General features: G+C 41.8%; 1 protein-coding gene across 1 annotated transcript in view; it reads right to left on the bottom strand.

Moving 5' to 3' along the window:
* The window catches only part of Gad2 (glutamate decarboxylase 2), a 68877-nt gene that overhangs the window by 26807 nt on the left and 22907 nt on the right, over window positions 1–19163 (bottom strand). The window contains exon 8 of the mRNA XM_041641587.1: window positions 12422–12501. Coding sequence (XP_041497521.1) covers window positions 12422–12501 — 80 coding nt within the window. The remainder of the gene's footprint in view (window positions 1–12421; window positions 12502–19163) is intronic.

Genomic DNA, 19163 nt, shown 5'->3' with positions numbered 1-19163 from the left:
GCTAGTCTTTGGCATGCATATAATTTTACCATTTGTTAAAGATGAAAGCAAACATGCATACCATTAAGATGCATGTGCCTGTTTCCTTTCACACAAAGATTTAAATCTTGGCTGAATATTTTATGCTTTAGGATGTAGATCACCTTCAGGGTTTTCCAGAGTTGACAGACATGTTTATAACAGCAATTAAAAAGTTAATCATTCTAATACAGAATCCATAGATATGCTAATCCAATACTTAAATAACAAAGAATGGGGAAAGAACTCTGTTAAAACCTTTCTTGAGGGCTGGAGAGATGACTCAGTGGTTAAGAGCATTGCCTGCTCTTCCAAAGGTCCTGAGTTCAATTCCCAGCAACCACATGGTGGCTCACAACCATCTGCAATAAGGTCTGGTGTCCTCTTCTGGCCTTCGGCATACACACAGATAGACTATTGTATACATAATAAATAATACAATAAAAAAAAACCTTTCTTGAGTTTCTATAGTAGCAGAAAATATGGCGCACAAAGCACTGCAATTCATACAATAGCCCCAAACCAGCCTGGTTGTACAGATGCTGGAGATTTGTGTTGTGCCACATGAAAGCTCACACTGAATCAAGTGTGCTGGTTGCACATTCAGAACCACATCCACAGTGAAACTGTAGAATACAACATGAGTGCAGCATCCTGGGATCACTACACATTGATTTTGAATTTTTGCTCATTGCACAGTCATAAACCTTCGATTGTTGTCAGATTTTCCATGGCCCACACGCTGAAGTAACCCCCCCAGATGAAGTTGTGACCTACCACTGATGAAGCTGTGTCCTGGGTCACAGACTGTTCCACCCTGCATTCAATGAACTATGCAAACTTCAGAGGAAAGTTTGGCAAGGTATTTCTTAGAGAAAGTTTGGAACATGTTAAAATGGTGATAGTATTTTGAAGGCAAGCATGGAACTTCACAGAAAACTCTTAGAAACTGGTTATGCATCTCTTAAACGTCTTTAGTTTGCCTAAATTTGGAAAGTTTGGGGGTGGATTGATCATCACTATTTGCTCATCAAATTACATCAGGATATTTTGTTACATATAAACCATCAACTTTCACTGAGTAGTCAAGAGTTGGGACACATTAGAATTGGGCATGACCTCAAGGCCTGACTCTGATCTCACTTTATTTATCAACTGAGGAAGAGACTGAGAGCGGAAATGAGCACCTGACACAAGGGGCTGCCAAAAGGTCATGGATTATAACTAAAACAAATGTAAATCTTCCAGAGCTAACTTAAAGGGACCAAACACTTAGTGGGGCTCTTTGGGAAGGTCAGATTATTTTTTGGTTGTTTGAGAATGTTATACACACATTTAATATATTTTGGCCAAATTCACCCTCCATTACAGCCCCTCCAACTCTTCCCCCTCCACCATCACTACGGTTTCTCTCCCAACCTCATGTGCTCTTCTATTTTTTCCTAACCCACCGAATCCACTTTGTGCTGCCTGTATGGGAATGGGTGTGGGACCATCTATTGGGACATGGATAGGGAGTCTTTCATCCCTGAAGCAAACTGAGGAGAGGTTCTATTCTCTGATGATAACACACTGCTTTCAGGAATCAGAATTAACATCCAAACCTGCCTGGGAAACAGCAGTGAAATCAGAATTCACTTCCTATTTTATTTCCGTTGTGTAAACTGAGAATATTAATGTCACCAGACAGATAGTATGGTGCTGTGGACACAGAACCTTACATCATTTTTCATTAATTTCATTTTGTTTTGAGAACTTCACACATGGGTATCGTATCTACACCACTTCCACCTTCTCTCCCTCTTCTAATTCCTCCCGTGTTGTCTCCCATACTCCCCAATTCAAGATCTTTTCTTTACACACGTGCACACGTGTGTATAAAACCTGCTGAGCCCATTCAGTATTGCTCACATGAACATGTATTTCCCTCATCGAAGATGTTTCTTTTTGCAACAGATGGAACTACTACCGAGCTCTACAGCTTGTCAAAATGTAGCGAGTAAGTGACTGTGGCGCCCCACTCCAGCTGATACACCTGCCATGCAACCCTTACACCCAAGGCTCCAGGAAAAGCCCAGAAGAGGAGACAGGAAGAGTGTAAGAGCAGAAGCCCGGGATGCCTGCAGCTATGTAGTGTTCCCTAGACATGACAGGGGAAATGATCCCATAAAATCTCAACAATATAGTTGCCTGAACAAGACCCGTGTAATAACCTTTCTTTTTTTAGATCTTAGATTTCACTGGATTACTTTGGAAAGCCAATGCCTAATATTTAGCATGCCTAAGAATCACCTACGTGCTCCTTTAAAACGTGAATTCCTTGGTTTCAGTCTTAAGGATTTTAATTCACTAGGTCGGTATAAAGATGGAGAACTAAGTTGTTGAACAAATATTTATAAGCATTTACAATGTGCAGTTATCATTTTATGATCTAGTGTGCCAAAATGACAGAACAGTTTATGTTCCATGCTAACACGGGGGGAGAAACAATAGGCAGACAGATATATAGAAAGCTGCGTTTTTAGCATGCACCAAAGTGATTGTGATGCAGGTAGACCCAGGTTCACATGTAGAGAAACAATGCTTTAGAAATAAACATTCAGCCTGGGTAGCATTTTAATAGAGTAACTTTTCACGTGATTCGTGGCTCAGAGCCTTATGGCTATCAGGCAGCAAGCAGAAGGGACTCCAGATGTAGCACAGACACCCTCTGCCTGCCCATATGCTGTGGGGCCAGAGAAAATTGGGTGACCAGCAGCAGACTTTTCTGAGGATTTGTAGCTGCCTGTCCTAGTCTTTCTAGAAAAGCAATAGCACAAAGAGGCACTGTAGGGCAGCATTGCATCCTCTATGCCTGGCCTACCAGAATCTCTATAGCATGAATGTATGTCTTCCACATTCGCTACCAGAATCTCTATAGCATGAATGTATGTCTTCCACATTGACTACCAGAATCTCTACAGCATGAATGCATGTCTTCCACATTGACTACCAGAATCTCTATAGCATGAATGTATGTCTTCCACATTGACTACCAGAATCTCTATAGCATGAATGTATGTCTTCCACATTCGCTACCAGAATCTCTATAGCATGAATGTATGTCTTCCACATTCGCTACCAGAATCTCTATAGCATGAATGTATGTCTTCCACATTCGCTACTAGAATCTCTATAGCATGAATGTATGTCTTCCACATTGACTACCAGAATCTCTACAGCATGAATGCATGTCTTCCACATTCACTACCAGAATCTCTACAGCATGAATGCATGTCTTCCACATTGACTACCAGAATCTCTATAGCATGAACGTATGTCTTCCACATTCACTCATCCAGCAGCCTGTGACCTCACAGAAAACACTAGTGCCAATATATCATCAGTACAACACAAGGCACCAACACCTGGGTCAGGGCTGTTGAACCAAGCTGAGGATTTGGTGTGATGATTTTATATGGAGCATTTTTGGTACGTGGTCATTTTATAAAAGCCATACAAAGTTGCCTGCATAGAACCCCAGCAACACGCTAGTCAATTAGAACAGTCTTTGTGCTAAGACAGCATAAACTGTGGGCTGTGGTTCGTCCCGGCATATCCATGGATTCAAAGGCAAGAGCGACCCCCTACACAGAACTCGATAATAGAGAGGGTGTATGTATATATACAGCTCATTAGTATTGAGGGTGTGTCTATACATGGAGCTCGTTAGTGGAGAGGGTGTATCTATACATGGAGCTCGTTAGTAGAAAGGGTGTGTCTATACAGGGAGTCATTAGTATTGAGGGTGTGTCTAATCATGGAGCTCGTTAATAGAGAGGATGCATTTCTGTGAAGGCTTCTAGATGGTATTATAGAAGGTGCTGAGTTATTGACTGACCTTGCTTATAGTCCTTCAGAAATGGAAAAGTTTGTACCAGTTTTTCCTAAATGATTAGGAAACGGGCATGTTTGTTCAGAGCATTCATGTGCGAAGAGAGGACTCATGAAAACCATTACCAATGTTGTGTTGCCTCTGACAGCAATAAAGAACAGCCAAGCCTAGAAGCAGTCACTCCACTGTGCTTTTCCACGTGATCCCTGGCCTGGCGACAATGCAATAGAAGTGTCACTGCTTACTGACAAGGAAGAGATAGCTGAAGATAGGGTAATGGACACTGTCCCTGGTTCAAAGCTAACTAGGTGTATTAGAAGAGTAAAGATTTTCTTTAATTTATTTATAAAGTAGTATTTCTTGCCTTGTTAATTTTCTATGAGAACCAAATGGAATAGGAAACATAAACAGTATAAAATACAAAACATGAAACTCTGCCTAGCATACAACACCATGTACTAAACCATGTTTGGTTATTCTAAATAACACATGAGGTCAGGAGCCGATAACAATGGCTTTGTAAAACATTAAAAATTAATGATGTAGCTGGGCATAATGTTGAACTCCTTTAATCCCAACACTCAGGCGGCAGAAGCAGAACTCTCTATGAGTTCGAAGCCAGCCTGATCTACATAGTAAATTCCAGGACAGCTGTCTCAACACATATCCCTAATCAATGACATGAGGCCCACTCCACGAGATGATACCCTTACTGGGTACTGCTAAGTGGCCAAGAACCTAAAAATAGATAGGTAGTGACCCTAGGGAGAAACCTACTGCTATTATTCTGCTAAAGGACATAGCAATGAAATAACTCCTAATGACACACTACTGTGCCTATAGATGAGAGTGCCACTCAGCCCTCATCAGAGAGTCTCCTTGCAGTAGACGGGAACTAACAAAGAGACGTACAAATGAACAGTGTGCACAGAGTGAGAGGCTTTGGAGTACTCACTCCTAAATGAGATATATTCATCAAACCCTTCCTCTAAGGGTCAGTGAGAGACATTATCTCAAGAGACTAAGCAGATATTAACAGAGGACACCCAACGTCTTTCCCACTTCTGTGTGCATTCATTCATGATTGCTTGCACATGTGGAATTGCACATGCACGCATGCACACACACCCACCACAGACACACAGACACACAGACACACACACACACACACACAGAGAGAGAGAGAGAGAGAGAGAGAGAGAGAAGGAAGAAAAAATAAAAACAAATGTATAAAAAATTTGAAGAGAACAACCTAATTACAAAAATAAAAACAAAATGAAACCAAAGAAAGCAGAAACAATCAAACAGACTAAACCAAAGACAGAAACAAGTGGGAAGAAGGCTGCTCCAAGCAGTGGCCCCAGCACCAGACTTGGAGCTTGGCTGTTAATCTCAACAAATTTATCATGAGCAATAATGGATTAAAATTCATACAGAAAAGAGTGAAATTTGCTGGCTCTGTTAATTTTGGAAACATTTTATAAATAACGTTACAAAATCTCTAAGAAATCAGGATCTTGTTGAAAACAACAAAGAAGTTAAAAATTCACCAGAACCACATGGAATTTGTTGCAGGTATGAAAAGGTAGGAACCCAGGAGATCTTAATGTATGTCATGTCAGCAGTAGATCAAATGAGGAAAGTGCAGTGCGACCCCAAATGATGTCTGAAAAAGCCCCTTTCTTCCTGAGAGAGGGCTCCATTATGTTATCTCCAGACACTCCTGCCTCAGTTTCCCAAGTACTGGTGTTACAGGTATGTACCTAGCTATGAAATGTATTTCAACAATCAACAGTGTATATTCTAGAGGAGAAAGAAGGGGAAAAAGGAGGAGAGGAGGCAGAGCAGGTGAGAAGAGAAAATGAAACTCCTGGTAATATAAGAAATCTCGGGTACTTATTTGACACAATTACAATCATCTATTTCAAAATAAGTGTTGGTATTATACCAAAATGTAGTACCCTAGATACTTGTCCATTAAAGTTAAAAACAATAACATTCTTTAAATTTTTTTCTGTGAACATTCTTCTTTAGATAATAGAAAGTCCAAGTATTAACAAGGAAGAAATTGAATGAGCAATCAAAAATTTACAATCACTTCCTCCCTCAGAACATACTGGTTTTACTAGTGCATTTTATTAAACATTTAAATATGGATTACTAACAATCTCTAAAATCTTCTGTATGAAGGACAAGGTATGAGTATTATTTCAAACTCTTTCTACAAGACCAGAATTACCTTGATATGTAAATAAGGAAAAGACACTGCAAAGAAAGAAACATGCAAGATAATAACAGACGTAAGAATCTTCAAGGGAATTTCAAAAGAATACAACACCACAGCCAACATGATTTATCCTTGAGATACAGGGTCTATCAACATATGCAAACCAGAAAGTACAGTATGACATATCAACAGAATGAAAGACAAACACATGACCATCTCCATAGTTACAGGAACAGCATTTAACAAGAATCAATATCCCTATATGATAAAAACCTCTGTGCCAATGAAGTAGGTAAAAAAAAGAAAAGTGTATGGGAACACAGTTGAGACCATATATGAAAAGCCCACAGCACATCATACTGAGTGCTGAAAAACTCAAAGCTCAAGATCAGAAACAAGACAAGGATGACAGGTCTTGTCACTCCTAGTAAATAGCACTGTAAGTCCCAACCAGGGACAGCAGGCAAGAAAAGGAGGCAAAACACAGCCAAGCCTGACAGAACATAGTTAAGTTTCCTGTTTTCAGATGACATGGTCACATGTAGAGAAACCTCTAAAGACTCGACCACAAGTTGTTTGGAATGGTTGAATTTAGTGATGTTGCAGGACAAAAAAATCCACACAGAAAAAACATCAGTTGTACCCTATATGTCAGCAATAATCTATCCAAGGGAGAAAATAAGGAAACAATTTCAACTGGAAAAAAATTTAACCAGGGAGATAACAGATTCATAAACCCCAAACTGAAAACAAATCAACAAATGTGGTCCACATGTATACAATGGGGTATTATTTACCCCCCAAAAGGAAGAAATTCCAAGGTATAAACATGGACAAACCTTGTGGACATTATACCAAGGCCTCATAAAAAGTCACTGTGATCATACTTTCATGAGTCGGGACTAAGAGTGGACAAAGTCACAGAGAATACATAACGAGCGGCGGGTGGGAGGCATGGGGAAGAGGGTGATGAGCAGGTAGTTTCAGTTCCCATGACGATGGTTGTACAGTGTGCGTGTGATGCCACTGAATGCACACACCGTGCAGCTAAGATGGTGCTTTGCATTTGATTGTAAGCATGATAGGAGAGAGAAAGTAGCTATCTTAACTGCTGAATGTTAGCAGTTCTCTTCTGAGGCTGAGTGAGTCCTCTCCCTTCACCATGTGTCCTTGGTGGCTATGTTACAAGCTAAATGAGGAAGGATACTTCGCCATCCTGTTTGAAGTCATTTGCCTGCCGTGTGGCAACAAATCATACTACACTGTATCAGTAAGGACCACACATGAGACAATGCAGCCCTTTGTGTCTCTAATCAGGTGAATTAATTAGATCTTTATGCACAGCAGGTGGACCGTGCCTGGATTCAATGAGCAATGAGTCTTGGCTGTTGCTCTCTTGTCACTTCCTCATATGGGATGTCACAAGTGTCTCTGAGTTCTCTGCACAGAAACCCAGGAAATTGGGTGCTTGGGCTTCCCAACTCTGCTCTCTAATACTTGTCTGTCCTGTTACTGCGCCCTCAGCTGCTGCCCCGGGGCTGAAGGAGGTCCTTAGCCTTCTCAGCTGTAGCACTGGCCACAGTTCAGTTAATTTAACAAAAGAGTTTAATGGCCCCGGATTATTTACACTCTCAGTTGCTTCTGGTAAATGGTAAGACAAAGTGTGCTGTTTTAACAAGCCCAGGGAGTAATAATCTCAGAAGCTTGGGAGTGCTCTTAAAACAAAAATGTGTACAAAACACTAGTAGTTAATCTGTGTTCTAACAAAATTAGTCAGAGTAGCTTAATAGAATTCTTGTCGCCTGAGCTGGGTGCAGCCAGTGACCACTGTCCACTCAGGCATCATGTGTCTCTGTCAGATTTATCCCCTGTACCAGTCACAGCAAATTACTAGCAATTGAGATAATGGAGAGGAAAGTCTGAAGGGAAAAGACAAAAGAGATGGAGAAATGGAAGAGAGGGGAGAGAGTGAGTGGGAGAGGGTAATAGAATTAATTTGTGAAGCACCCGTGAGTCCACTCGGGCAATAGAACAAGAGAAAGAGCAGAGAGACAAAAACACAGAGAGACCCCTCCTCCCATGTAGAATGCAGGAATCAACAGACAAACAAGAAAGGATGGCATTAGGAAATGACCATCTTGCAACCATCTAAACAATTCAGATAAGAATTAAAATGGATGCTGAACTAAGTAGAGCCTGAATGCCGCAGGACACAGCATCCTCCAGACATGTACTCCCTGAGAAGATAAAACAACTATCTTAAAATATTCATAGTTGATGTTATTAATAACGAGCCCAACCTCCTGCTGAGATTCCCAGGAAAGACAGGCTTGCCCGGAAATTCTGTCCCAGATATATCACTTGAATTCTGAGAAAAATCAGACAATCCAAATAAACCATCTAGTCCCTCAGAAATACAGTCAGGTGAGCTTAAGCACACCTGCTATCCCAGCTCTTGGGAGACTGAGACAGGAAGGCCAGCTTGGGCAACATAGTGAGGTAGAAATAAAATAAGAAGAAAACAGACCATCTCACGGAAGGCAAAGCACGGCAGAACAAAGGCCCCGGATGAAGGAGAGGGAAGAACTGTTTAATGGCAGTGCTGCGTGGTGATGTAGGGCCCGGGGTACAGCCTGCCTCTCCTAACCAGGGAGCTCCTGGCCAAATGAGAGACTGGTCTCAAAAACAGGTGAACAGCAGCTGAGGTTGTCCTCTGGTTCGAGGTACCTGTGCTCAGAGCACAGGCACAGATGCACAAATTGTCTTGGGTTCAACACTCCCCTCCTGGTTTTGACCTCTCAATATTAACAGACACTAACAGACTAATATTTGTGCTAATCTTATTCAAGATACATGGAGGGGGAAAATTTTGTTGTTATATGAAGCAAACATCCTTTCTTCCATGTTTTTTTTTCCAGATAAATAAACTGAAGCACAAAGAAGCACTTGTCCGAGCTAGCATTTGAGCTGAGATTTGAAATCAATGAGGTGAACTCCGTTGCCAGCTCTGTGGATTTACTAGAGTACCTTCTAATATTAACGTGTTACAGTGTATATGTGTTTCAGTAACATGGGAAAATATTTACATTATTATATCTAGTTAGGAAAAGAAAACATGACTACAAATAGACAGAAGGGGGAATAAAAGGAAAAGAGAAAAAAAGGAAAAAAGAAAGAAGGAAAGAAAGAACCTAAATATTCAGAAAAGAACTTCCCAAAGTTTAGTCTCTAACTGCCTCCACAGTATCTGTAAAGGTTTTTAGGTGGAAAAATCTCCCTTATTTAAAAAAGTAAGAAAGTATTGCTTTTGGTGTAAAATTATAATGTATCCTTTTAGAATTTCCTGCTATGTCCCCGTGTCCCCCCCCCCCCCCGTTTTTCTCTCCATTTCCCTCTTTGCTTTACTTCCCACTTTGCAGTCTCCCCCAGCCAGGCTTTGTTTCCTCACCAATGTTTCTTATCCTTTTTCTCTTTCCTAGAAACAGGGAATCTGTTTCTTTTTTTTTCACGTTGTTTTCTACCCCACCCCAAGCCCACTTTCCTTCTACAACGCTTGAGAACAGGAGATGAGGCCCCAGGTCCCCACTGTCTGTTGGCTCCCGAGGGGACAGACATGAGGAAGGAGCACCTAGTAGTGAAACCCACAGCATTGTTCAGTTGTTGTGGAATGTTTGTACACTGTGTGAAGATATAGTGCTGTGATTGGTTTAATAAAGAGCTGGAGGATCAATAGCTGGGCAGGAAGTACAGGGGACTTCCAGGCAGAGAGAGAAAGCAGGAGATAATGGAGGCACAGGGCAAATGCCAACAAGATGCGGAGGGAGTCAGACATACAAAATGAAGGAAAGGTAAAAAGCCAAATGCTAAAATGTAGACTAATAGAAATGGGTTAATTTAAATTATAAGAGCTATTTAGGAACAAGTCTAAGCTACAGGCCAGGCTTTCATAATTACTAAAAAATCTCCATATCATTATTTGTGAGCTGGCTGGTTGTACAGAAAAAGACTCATCACAATCAGCCTCTCAAATGGCTTCTAAAATAGTTGAAGTTAAAAAAAAAAATACTAACTTTGAAATTAAGAATGCCTGGCCAGTTAGTGATTCTGTGTCTCTCTGGATGCCTTTCCCAGCAATCCCCTCTCCCTACGCTTTTCTCTGTTTCTTGTTGGCTAATGACACCCTCTAGGGCGTCTGTGCAGGCAGGCCTGTCTATGGTCCTTTCCTCTACAACATGTCCTCTTCTGTTCTTGCTCTGTCTTCTTCCAGGCTTACCCTCTCCTTTTGAGCATGACACTGTCTCTGATTAACCTGCCATCAGACAGCTGGACCCTTGCTGCAGGTGCCGCACACAAGGCCATGCCCATGGTCACACCTACTTTCCAGGGTGGCAGGAGCAGCAAGCAATACTGATGCCTTAATGCACAGAGTCAAGAGCTCCCTGTGCTTTCACAGATTACCTGTCCTTCCAGTGGGATTCCATGTTGGGACAGCGGTTAACTAGGCTGGTGACTAAGGAGACCAGAGGGTCGGGGTCTGCCTGGATGATCTTTTCTAACTTCTTGGTTTCTTATTTTAGATTTACCCCTATATGTTTTATTGCATTCTTGTTAGAAATACATTTACCTTCAGCCATTTATTCTAGCAATACAGCAAAGAAAATAAATATGAAAGCTGATGTTTCCTTTTTGCCTATTTCTATTCAAATCTTAGTTCTTATGCACCTCATAATAAGGAGTACAAAGCAGGCCCTCCATTGAGATAACGCTTGAGGTCCTGCTAGCCTTGATCACTTCCTGCCTCTCTTATTGCTACAGCCCTTTCCTGGCCCTCGCTTGCTTCCTAAAGGGTGGCCTAAGTCACTTCATGTTTGGAGAAAAGCATTATTATTGCCTTATTTGTTGATCTATCCAGAATGAGGTCTTTATATGTAGCTCAATTGTCTCGAAACTGAAACCCTCCTGCCACAGACTCCTTAGTGAGGGGGTTACAACCAAGCACTGCTGTGCCTGCCCCTCCCCCATTATAAAAATACAGTGTTCATTGCAAATAAAGAAAATCAGGAAATAAACAAGTGACAATTTTTAATCTCACCATTTAGAGTTCAGTGCAGCTGTCAATCAGGTTTAGACCTTTCCACATGCACATGGGCAAATGTATTTGCCACAAATTTTATTCTCCCTTCTCTCATCAGGCCTACTCCTTTGGCTCTTACTGTGTTCTATCCTACTTCCTTCTGTGGCTGTACCTGAGGTATTCTGTTTTCTGTTATTGTCCCTGCTTTCCCCCCACCCAGTACCTGAGGTATTCTGCCTTCTGTAACCATCCCTGCCTTTCCCTCACCCGGTACCTGAGATATTCCGTCTTCTGTAACCATCCCTGCCTTTCCCTCACCTGGTACCTGAGATATTCTGTCTTCTGTAATCGTCCTTGCCTTCCCCCCACCCATATAACATTCCCTCCTCCTGTCTGCTTCACTGAGTTTCCCATAACTCTGCAACACACGCAGTCTACCCTACACTGAAAATCCAACCATGCAACAGTTACTTTCTAATCTCTGGCCTCTTCCCACTTATACTCTCTGCTGCCAGAGAACTGAGATGTTGCGCTGAGATTTCTGGAGCCTGGTGAGATGGGGGGTGGTCAGAGAACAGATGTCTGATACACACCTTTGAGCTTATAAATCGCTCATTGACCTGCTGTCTTTTAATTTAGTGAAAGTTCTTACTCAGTCCTTTAAAGACTGGATCTGGTTTCCCCTAAGTTCCAGATTTACCAGTCAGTGGGACTTTATGTGGATAGCCTAAAGATGGTTACTGCTCTCCCCGCAGTGGTATCATACTTATTTCCTAGAAAGCTATGAATTCTAGGTGTCAATTAAGACAGACTTTCCCCAGGAGGGCCCTTTGGTTGCTGCCCAAGGCTGCTGAGCTGATGGGGCACCATTTACTTTAGCACGTTTACATAACCCGTGCAGCTAAGTGCCGCCTCAGCATCAAACACTGCTTCAATCGCCTGTGGCTAATATGCCCCGGTGATAAATGTCCCTCCACACCAGCTCCTGAGGATGGTTTGATTGATTTAATAAAGGTTCCAATTTATCCAGAAGTTATGAAAGGCTCTAGGGTTTCAAGGAACAACATCTGGGGACTCCAAGCAAGTCTGTGCTCCAAAGAAACAGCGTGCGGCTGTGTCTGAGACCGAAGCAGGATTGCTGACCTTAGTCACCACCTCTTTTAGAAGAGAGGTACCTGTGGGGAATGTTTAACTTGCCAACCGACGGGATTGCAAACTTATGGCTCACCTCTCGTCGCATTTAATGAGAATCACGCTGTCTGTTCCGATTCCCAAGGCTGCAGCTCCCTTCTTGAGAGAAAAGTGACTCTGTTAGAAAAAAAACAAAACAAAACACATTTACAATCAGTTCTTTATGAAGACAAGATCGATTCCCTCTTCTGGCTTTCTTCCTTTGTCCTTTTGCTCCTCCACTTCCCAGGCTTCTCAGAGGATAGCCACTCACTCTCACTAGGTTTTTGCTTGCTTTAGCTATACATGTGGTTTTAAATTTTAATTAATGTATTTCTATGTGTATGGGTGTTTTGCCTGCCTGTATGTCAGTGTACCATGTGTGTGTCTGGTGCCCACAAAGGCCAGAAGAGAGTATTAGATCCGCAGTGACTGGAGTTATAGACATTGGTGAGCTGCGATGTGGCTGAATCGGACCAAGGTCCTACAGAAGAGCAACCGGTGCTCGTAACTTCTCGGCCTTCTCTTTAGCCCTCCTATTTAGTATGCTTTTAAACACACTATTTTATTAATTCTTTGAGAATTTCATATATTCAGACACTATATTTTGATCATATTTGCTTCCCTTATCTTCCCATATCCACCCCACACCCCTTACATGAAGTCTTCCAACTTCATGTCTTCTTCTTCTTCTTCTTCTTCTTCTTCTTCTTCTTCTTCTTCTTCTTCTCCTTCTCCTTCTCCTTCTCCCTCTCCCTCTCCCTCTCCCTCTCCCTCTCCCTCTCCCTCTCCCTCTCCCTCTCCCTCTCCCTCTTCTTCTTCTTCTTCTTCTTCTTCTTCTTCTTCTTCTTCTTCTTCTTCTTCTTCTGTACAACCGAGTCCAGTTTGTGCTACCCACACACTTATGGGGTGGAGCCATTCACTAAAGCATGGTCGACCTACTAGGGGACTACACCCTTAAAGAACATTCTCTCTTCCTTCCACAGTGGTCCTCATTCTCACGAGGTCCACACCTAGGGAAGGGGCTTCTGAGTCCATCCTCACTCTGTTATAGAATGTAGACTGGTTTTCTTCTCGTGTAGGTCTTGTGTAGGCAACCATGGCTGTGTGAGCTCATGAGTACAGTACTCTTGTCATCTCCAGAAGACACCGTCTGCTCCTCCCTGACCTCTGGCTTTTATAATCCTTCCACATCCTCTTCCACAATAGGCCCCAGTCCTGATACAGATGTGCCATTTGTGGCTCAGATACTTAGTCTCTGTACTTTAATTAGGTATGAGTTTCTCTGTTAACCGGTGTTTTCTGAACAAAGAAACTTTTCTGTTGGGATCTGAGAGCTACAATACTCTCTGGGTGTAGAGATAGAAATTTGGAGGGTAGTCTAATAATAAATCAACCTAGCAAAACATTAAATATTAAATAGGTTTACATCTAGGCCCAATGAAGTCACCAGCCATGGGTTCCTGATAAGATTCTAGGCGTGCATCTCCTCCAGTAGATCATGCTTTCAATCTAATTGGAAACCAGATGTTCACCTCCCTAACATTCATGCTGCTATTGCTTCTGTGGATATATCTTGCTACATTGGTTGTTATTATAGTTTTAAGGCATCACAGCTGGATCAAAACTTATGGTTTTTAAAATATTATAGTGGCCAGGTGGTGGTGGCGCACGCCTTTAATCCCAGCACTTGGGAGGCAGAGGCAGGTGTGTCTCTGTGAGTTCGAAGCCAGCCTGACATACAGAGCGAGCTTCAGGACAGCCAGGACTGTTTCACAGAGAAACTCTTTCTCAAACAACTAAAAAAACAACAACAACAACAATAAAATATTATAGTGAAACACGTAATTGTGTAACTTAAATACCTTGTTAGCCATCTCTGGACATAAACATCTCTGTGTTCTTAATTGTTTTCACATTGTTGTGGACCAATTACCATCATTGATTCCCCAGAACTCTTTTATTGTGTAAAACCAAAGCTTTTACTAAATAGTAACTGCCCATTCTCTCTTTCCTCACCCCTGACAACCACCATCCTGTTCTTGGTCTCTGTAATTTGACTGTTTCAAGTACAGCATTCACGACATTGTGTTTATGTAGTGATCCTGTGGAGACCTGGGTTGTTTCTACCTTTTTGGCTATTATGAATAGGTCTGCTAGAGACACAGGTGCACAGATACATCTTTAAGATGCTGTTTTCAATGGCTTGAGGTACATACCTAAAAGCAGAATCACTGGACCATATGGTTGATGTAATTTTAACTTTTGAGAAATTGCTGAACTACTGTCTACAACAACTATGTGATTTTTACACACTTGCCAACATCACACAAAGGTTGCAGTTTCTCCACATTCTCACCAATGTTTTGATTTCTGCTTGTTTTAGAGACAGACTCTTCCTCTTGCCCAGGCTATCATGGACTCTCTGGTTTCTGATTCCATTGCCCCAGTCTACTGAAGCTGACTTTATTTATTTATTTATTTATTTATTTATTTATTTATTTTTGGCTCTTGAGGCCAGTCTTCCTAAAAGATGTGACAGTAACACCCTGTGCTTTTAATGTGGTGCTCTCTGGTGAGTGATCTAGACTCTCTTTGTGTGCTTCTTCGGTGAATTGTCTATGCAAGTCTTTTGGTTATGTTTTGGATGGGATTGCTTTAGTTACTGTTGTTATATTTGTTGAATCCCCTGGGTTTCTTGAGGAAAGATAAAAATATACTGAAAATTGTAACTGTATGTGGGGTCCCAGCACATCGTAACTCTGAAACAATCTCTCTCTTTCTCTCCCTCCCTTTCTCTCTCTCTCTCTCTCTCTCTCTCTCTCTCTCTCTCTCTCTCTCCCTCCTTCCCTCTTTCTCATGTGTGTGAGAGAAATAATAAGTGTATGAGGGCACATACATACTTCAGCACATAGGTAGAGGTCGGAGGACAACCAAGGCTACCAGTCCTCACTTTCCACCTTGAGACAGGGTTGCAAGCATAAGCCAGGCTAACTCTGGCTCCCTAGTTTTGGTTACTTTTCTCATGTTTACATCTCCTGTCTCCCGGAACAGATACACTAAGATTACAGACACTGTGCTACTGCATCTGGTTTTATGTGGGTTCTGGGGCTTAGCCCCATGACTGTCGTGATTGTATGTTGTACCCACTGAGCCATTCCCCAGCCCTGAGCCAACTTTTCACACTTAGCAAGTGCCTCCAGTAACAATGCACTATATGACTCTCAAACTCACATTTTATTCTTCAAAGCTTGCCTCCTCCCTCCCTCCCTCCCTCCTTCCTTCCCTCCCTGCCTGCCTTCTTCCCTTCCTCCTTTCCTTCTGATCTTTTTAGATCAGCATACAAAGTAATGAGTTTTGTTATGTGGCATTCTTATACACATGTTGTTTTTCTTGATCCATTTCTCGAGTCCTCTTCCCTGTCCTCTGTTGCCCTCTGACTTGTTCCCTCTCTCTCCCCCCTGGTCCCCTCTTGCTTTCACATCACGTGTATTCTATCACCCCCCTCACCGTCCCACACACCTGAAGGTTTCTTTCTCCTCTTATGCTCATTGTCAATTTTCAAGAAACTATCCTTATGTTCATGGATTTACTGACACTGTGTGTAAGTAGGGAGAGAACCTGGTCCTAAGTCCAGCACTCTTCCTCCGGAGTTCTAGAAGCTGTTGTGTGTCTGGGTCCAGATAGGTGGGTCATACTGACAGCCTGCTGCCCACTCTTTGTGCCTTTGCTTCCTGCTTGGATTCTGGGTCTTGATGGCTGTAATCACCTTGGCATTTGGAGAACTGGGGAAGGCTAACCTAAGCCCAGCTGTACTGCGTCTGCCCATCAGCCTCTTACGATTAACTACAGATCATTAAGCTGTCCAAAAGGAGATCAGCTCCCTCAATTTACATCTCCAAAGGGCTGATGAGTGGAATTTTAAATCACGGTTCTAAAGAGGCATGCTCTTCTCAAATGCTCAGGCTGCATGCATCTGAAATTTTAAGTATGCAGTGCATGAGCTCGGAACACGTAGATTCCTTGGGAAACTGTCTGATAAAACAGGAAATCACATTTGTAACAGCAAGAAATAACATCAGCCAATAAAGGGCACACACCAAAGGGACGAGTTTTAAAAGCTCAGTGTAACTAGAAGTAATGAGAAAGGGCCATTAGCTCAATTTTACAGCCACAGAATGACAGCGTGAATATCTGTTACTAAGATACCTGGGAGCTGGGAGGAAGAGCTCAGCTGGGCCAGGGATTTTAAGGTTGTGTGACACCTGCCCTCCTTTACCCCTTCAATCACCAACCAATGTTCTCCTTTGTATTAGGCAGAGGCTAGGGAAGCCAGAGCAGAAGTTCAGAGGAAAGCAGTGATCAGTCTCTTTCTGCAGAGAGGGCTCAGAGAGGCCAGCTGTCCTAACTAAAAAAGCACAAATACCTCAAATTGTGCCCCTCAGTGGATGTGCTCTGAAGCTTTGATCTGCAGATTGCCAAATTGTGGCTAAGTAAGAGATTGGATGCACCTGCCCGTGAGAGGCGCATGTCTGATTTCTAATGAGAAAGAACAGGGGTCTGTAATTGGGCAGTAATTACAAAGGATAATTGATTGCTGTAAAAATGCCACAGATTTGAGGAAGCCCACATGCCCCGAAAGAGAGCTTAAAGATGGGGAACGGAAGTGACATGAGGCATGAAAAGAGAAAATTGGGCACCAAGCACTCTTTATATTTCCAGGAAAGGGAGCAGAGGCACATTGCTGAGTGGTAGGCACAAATAGAAGACATCTATGGGGAGCTCAAAGGCATTTAATAAGGAAGACACAGCAGAGGCGAGTTGAGTGGCATGCCTTTTTATGTATGAGACGACACATGACAATCATTTTTAATCCTTGGTCTCTTGTCATGGATAAATCAGAGGAGAACAGCATCTAAAAGCCAATATCCTTCCTGAGTGCTGAGGATTCTGGGAAAACGGTGTCCAGGGAGAATTTAGAGGTTGCTTGTCAAGAGCAGACAGGTGGTCTTCATGTAGGAATAGCTGTCACAATAGGGCCTGGAAGGGATACACTATTCTGGCTGGCTTCCGAAAGCAAAATTATGAATGAATAATTTGGAAACCTCAAGGATTAAAATTGGTCTTCCAATAATAAGGTTAGTATAATACTCTGTTGCTCATCAATGGGCACATTCCGCTTCTCTCTTCTGATTTGGAAAATGTAATAAAACTTTGACAGAGCTTAGTCATGTTTCCATTACAAATATTAAAAAACCCATTCAATTTTTATTTTTAACTAAATCAAAATTCCAGTTTGATGGAAAGTTTTGTTTCTACATTGTTAATATTGAAATTTTGAACATTTCTAGAGGAAAATACTTCAGGATATAGGTACAGGCAACAGTTTCTGAGCCACACTAGCATAGAAAACATCCCCCAAAACTGACAAATGGGACTTCATGAAATTAAAAGCTTCTGCGTAGCAGAAGAAACTTTCAACAGAATGGACCAGCAGCCTGAAGGATGGAAGAAAATCTTTGTCAAGTCTTCTTAAGATAAAAGGTTAATATCTAGCAAATATAAAATGGCAAAATTAAACATCTCAAACCCCCAACTTCCAAGAAACAAATGGGCCAAAAGTCTGAACAGATAGCTATCAAAACAGAAATGAAAATGACAAGTAGGAGTTTTCTAAATGCTCACAACATCTCTCTAGCCATAGAGAAATGCAAATCACCCCAGTTAGAATGACTATAGTCACGGAAACAAATGATAATAAATACCAGCTCACCTCTCACAAGGATATGTGGGGAAAGAGGAACCTTTATACATATGGGAGTGTAAACCAGTGTAGCCACTAAGGCAATCAGTATAGAGACTTCTCCAAAAACTAAAAATAGAGTTGTCACATAACCCAACCATACCATTTCTGGGCAGATACCCAAAGGACACTACTGAGATTTGTGCACATTCATATTCATTGCTGCTTCACAATAGCCAGGACATGTCTGGATGTTTATAAAGTAACGGATGGATAGTGCAAATGTGTACAGACACACAAGAGATTTATACTCAAGTATAATTAACAATGAAATTATGAAAAGCCCAAGAAAACACATGGAACTGGAAAACATTAAGTGAGGTTACCCAGGCTCAGAACAACAAAACACTGTCTCTCAAGTGCATATCCTAACCTCTGAGTGTCAGGTACCACATATCTAAGAGACGGTAAACAAGGAGCCTAACTGGAGAAAAGGAGACTTTAAAGGGGGGCATAGCACAAGTGGAAAGGAACGCGTGGGACAAAAGAGTACAGCAGGGAAGTGGGAGCAGGGAGATGAGGGGAAGATTCCTCTCTCTCTCTCTCTTTCTCTCTCTCTCTTTCTGTGTGTGTGTGTCAACCAACATGAAAGTTCCAAATGGAAACCTGTTATGTCATAAGCTAATTTTAAAAATAAAAATATTTTAAAATAAATTACATTGCTAATTTAGAGATAGTTTACATTATTCAGTTTTCACTGAAAATGTGCTTTGAAAATTCATGGTTTTGAATGGTATGCAATTATCCAGTAGGAATTAATGAGAGGTCAGATATCGGGACACACAATACTTCCAGAATTAGAGACATTGAGGTAGGAAGATTGCTCAATAATATTTCAGACCAGAAGACACATCATATTTAATTCCAGACTGGAGAAATAAGGAAGGAGGGGTTGGGGAGAATCATTCTCAGTGAGAATAGAAATGTCATCTGGAAGAGGATCCAATTTTGATTATTCCGTTTGTCTTTGTGGCTGCAGTTTGTAAGGGCTCCTTCA

This window comes from Microtus oregoni, unplaced genomic scaffold, assembly GCF_018167655.1.
Source record: "Microtus oregoni isolate MIOR12 unplaced genomic scaffold, Mior012 000070F_ref0000104, whole genome shotgun sequence".
Taxonomy (NCBI): Eukaryota; Metazoa; Chordata; class Mammalia; order Rodentia; family Cricetidae; genus Microtus; species Microtus oregoni.
Note: the sequence above shows the minus strand (reverse complement) of the source record. Positions and strands in the feature narration are given on the sequence as shown.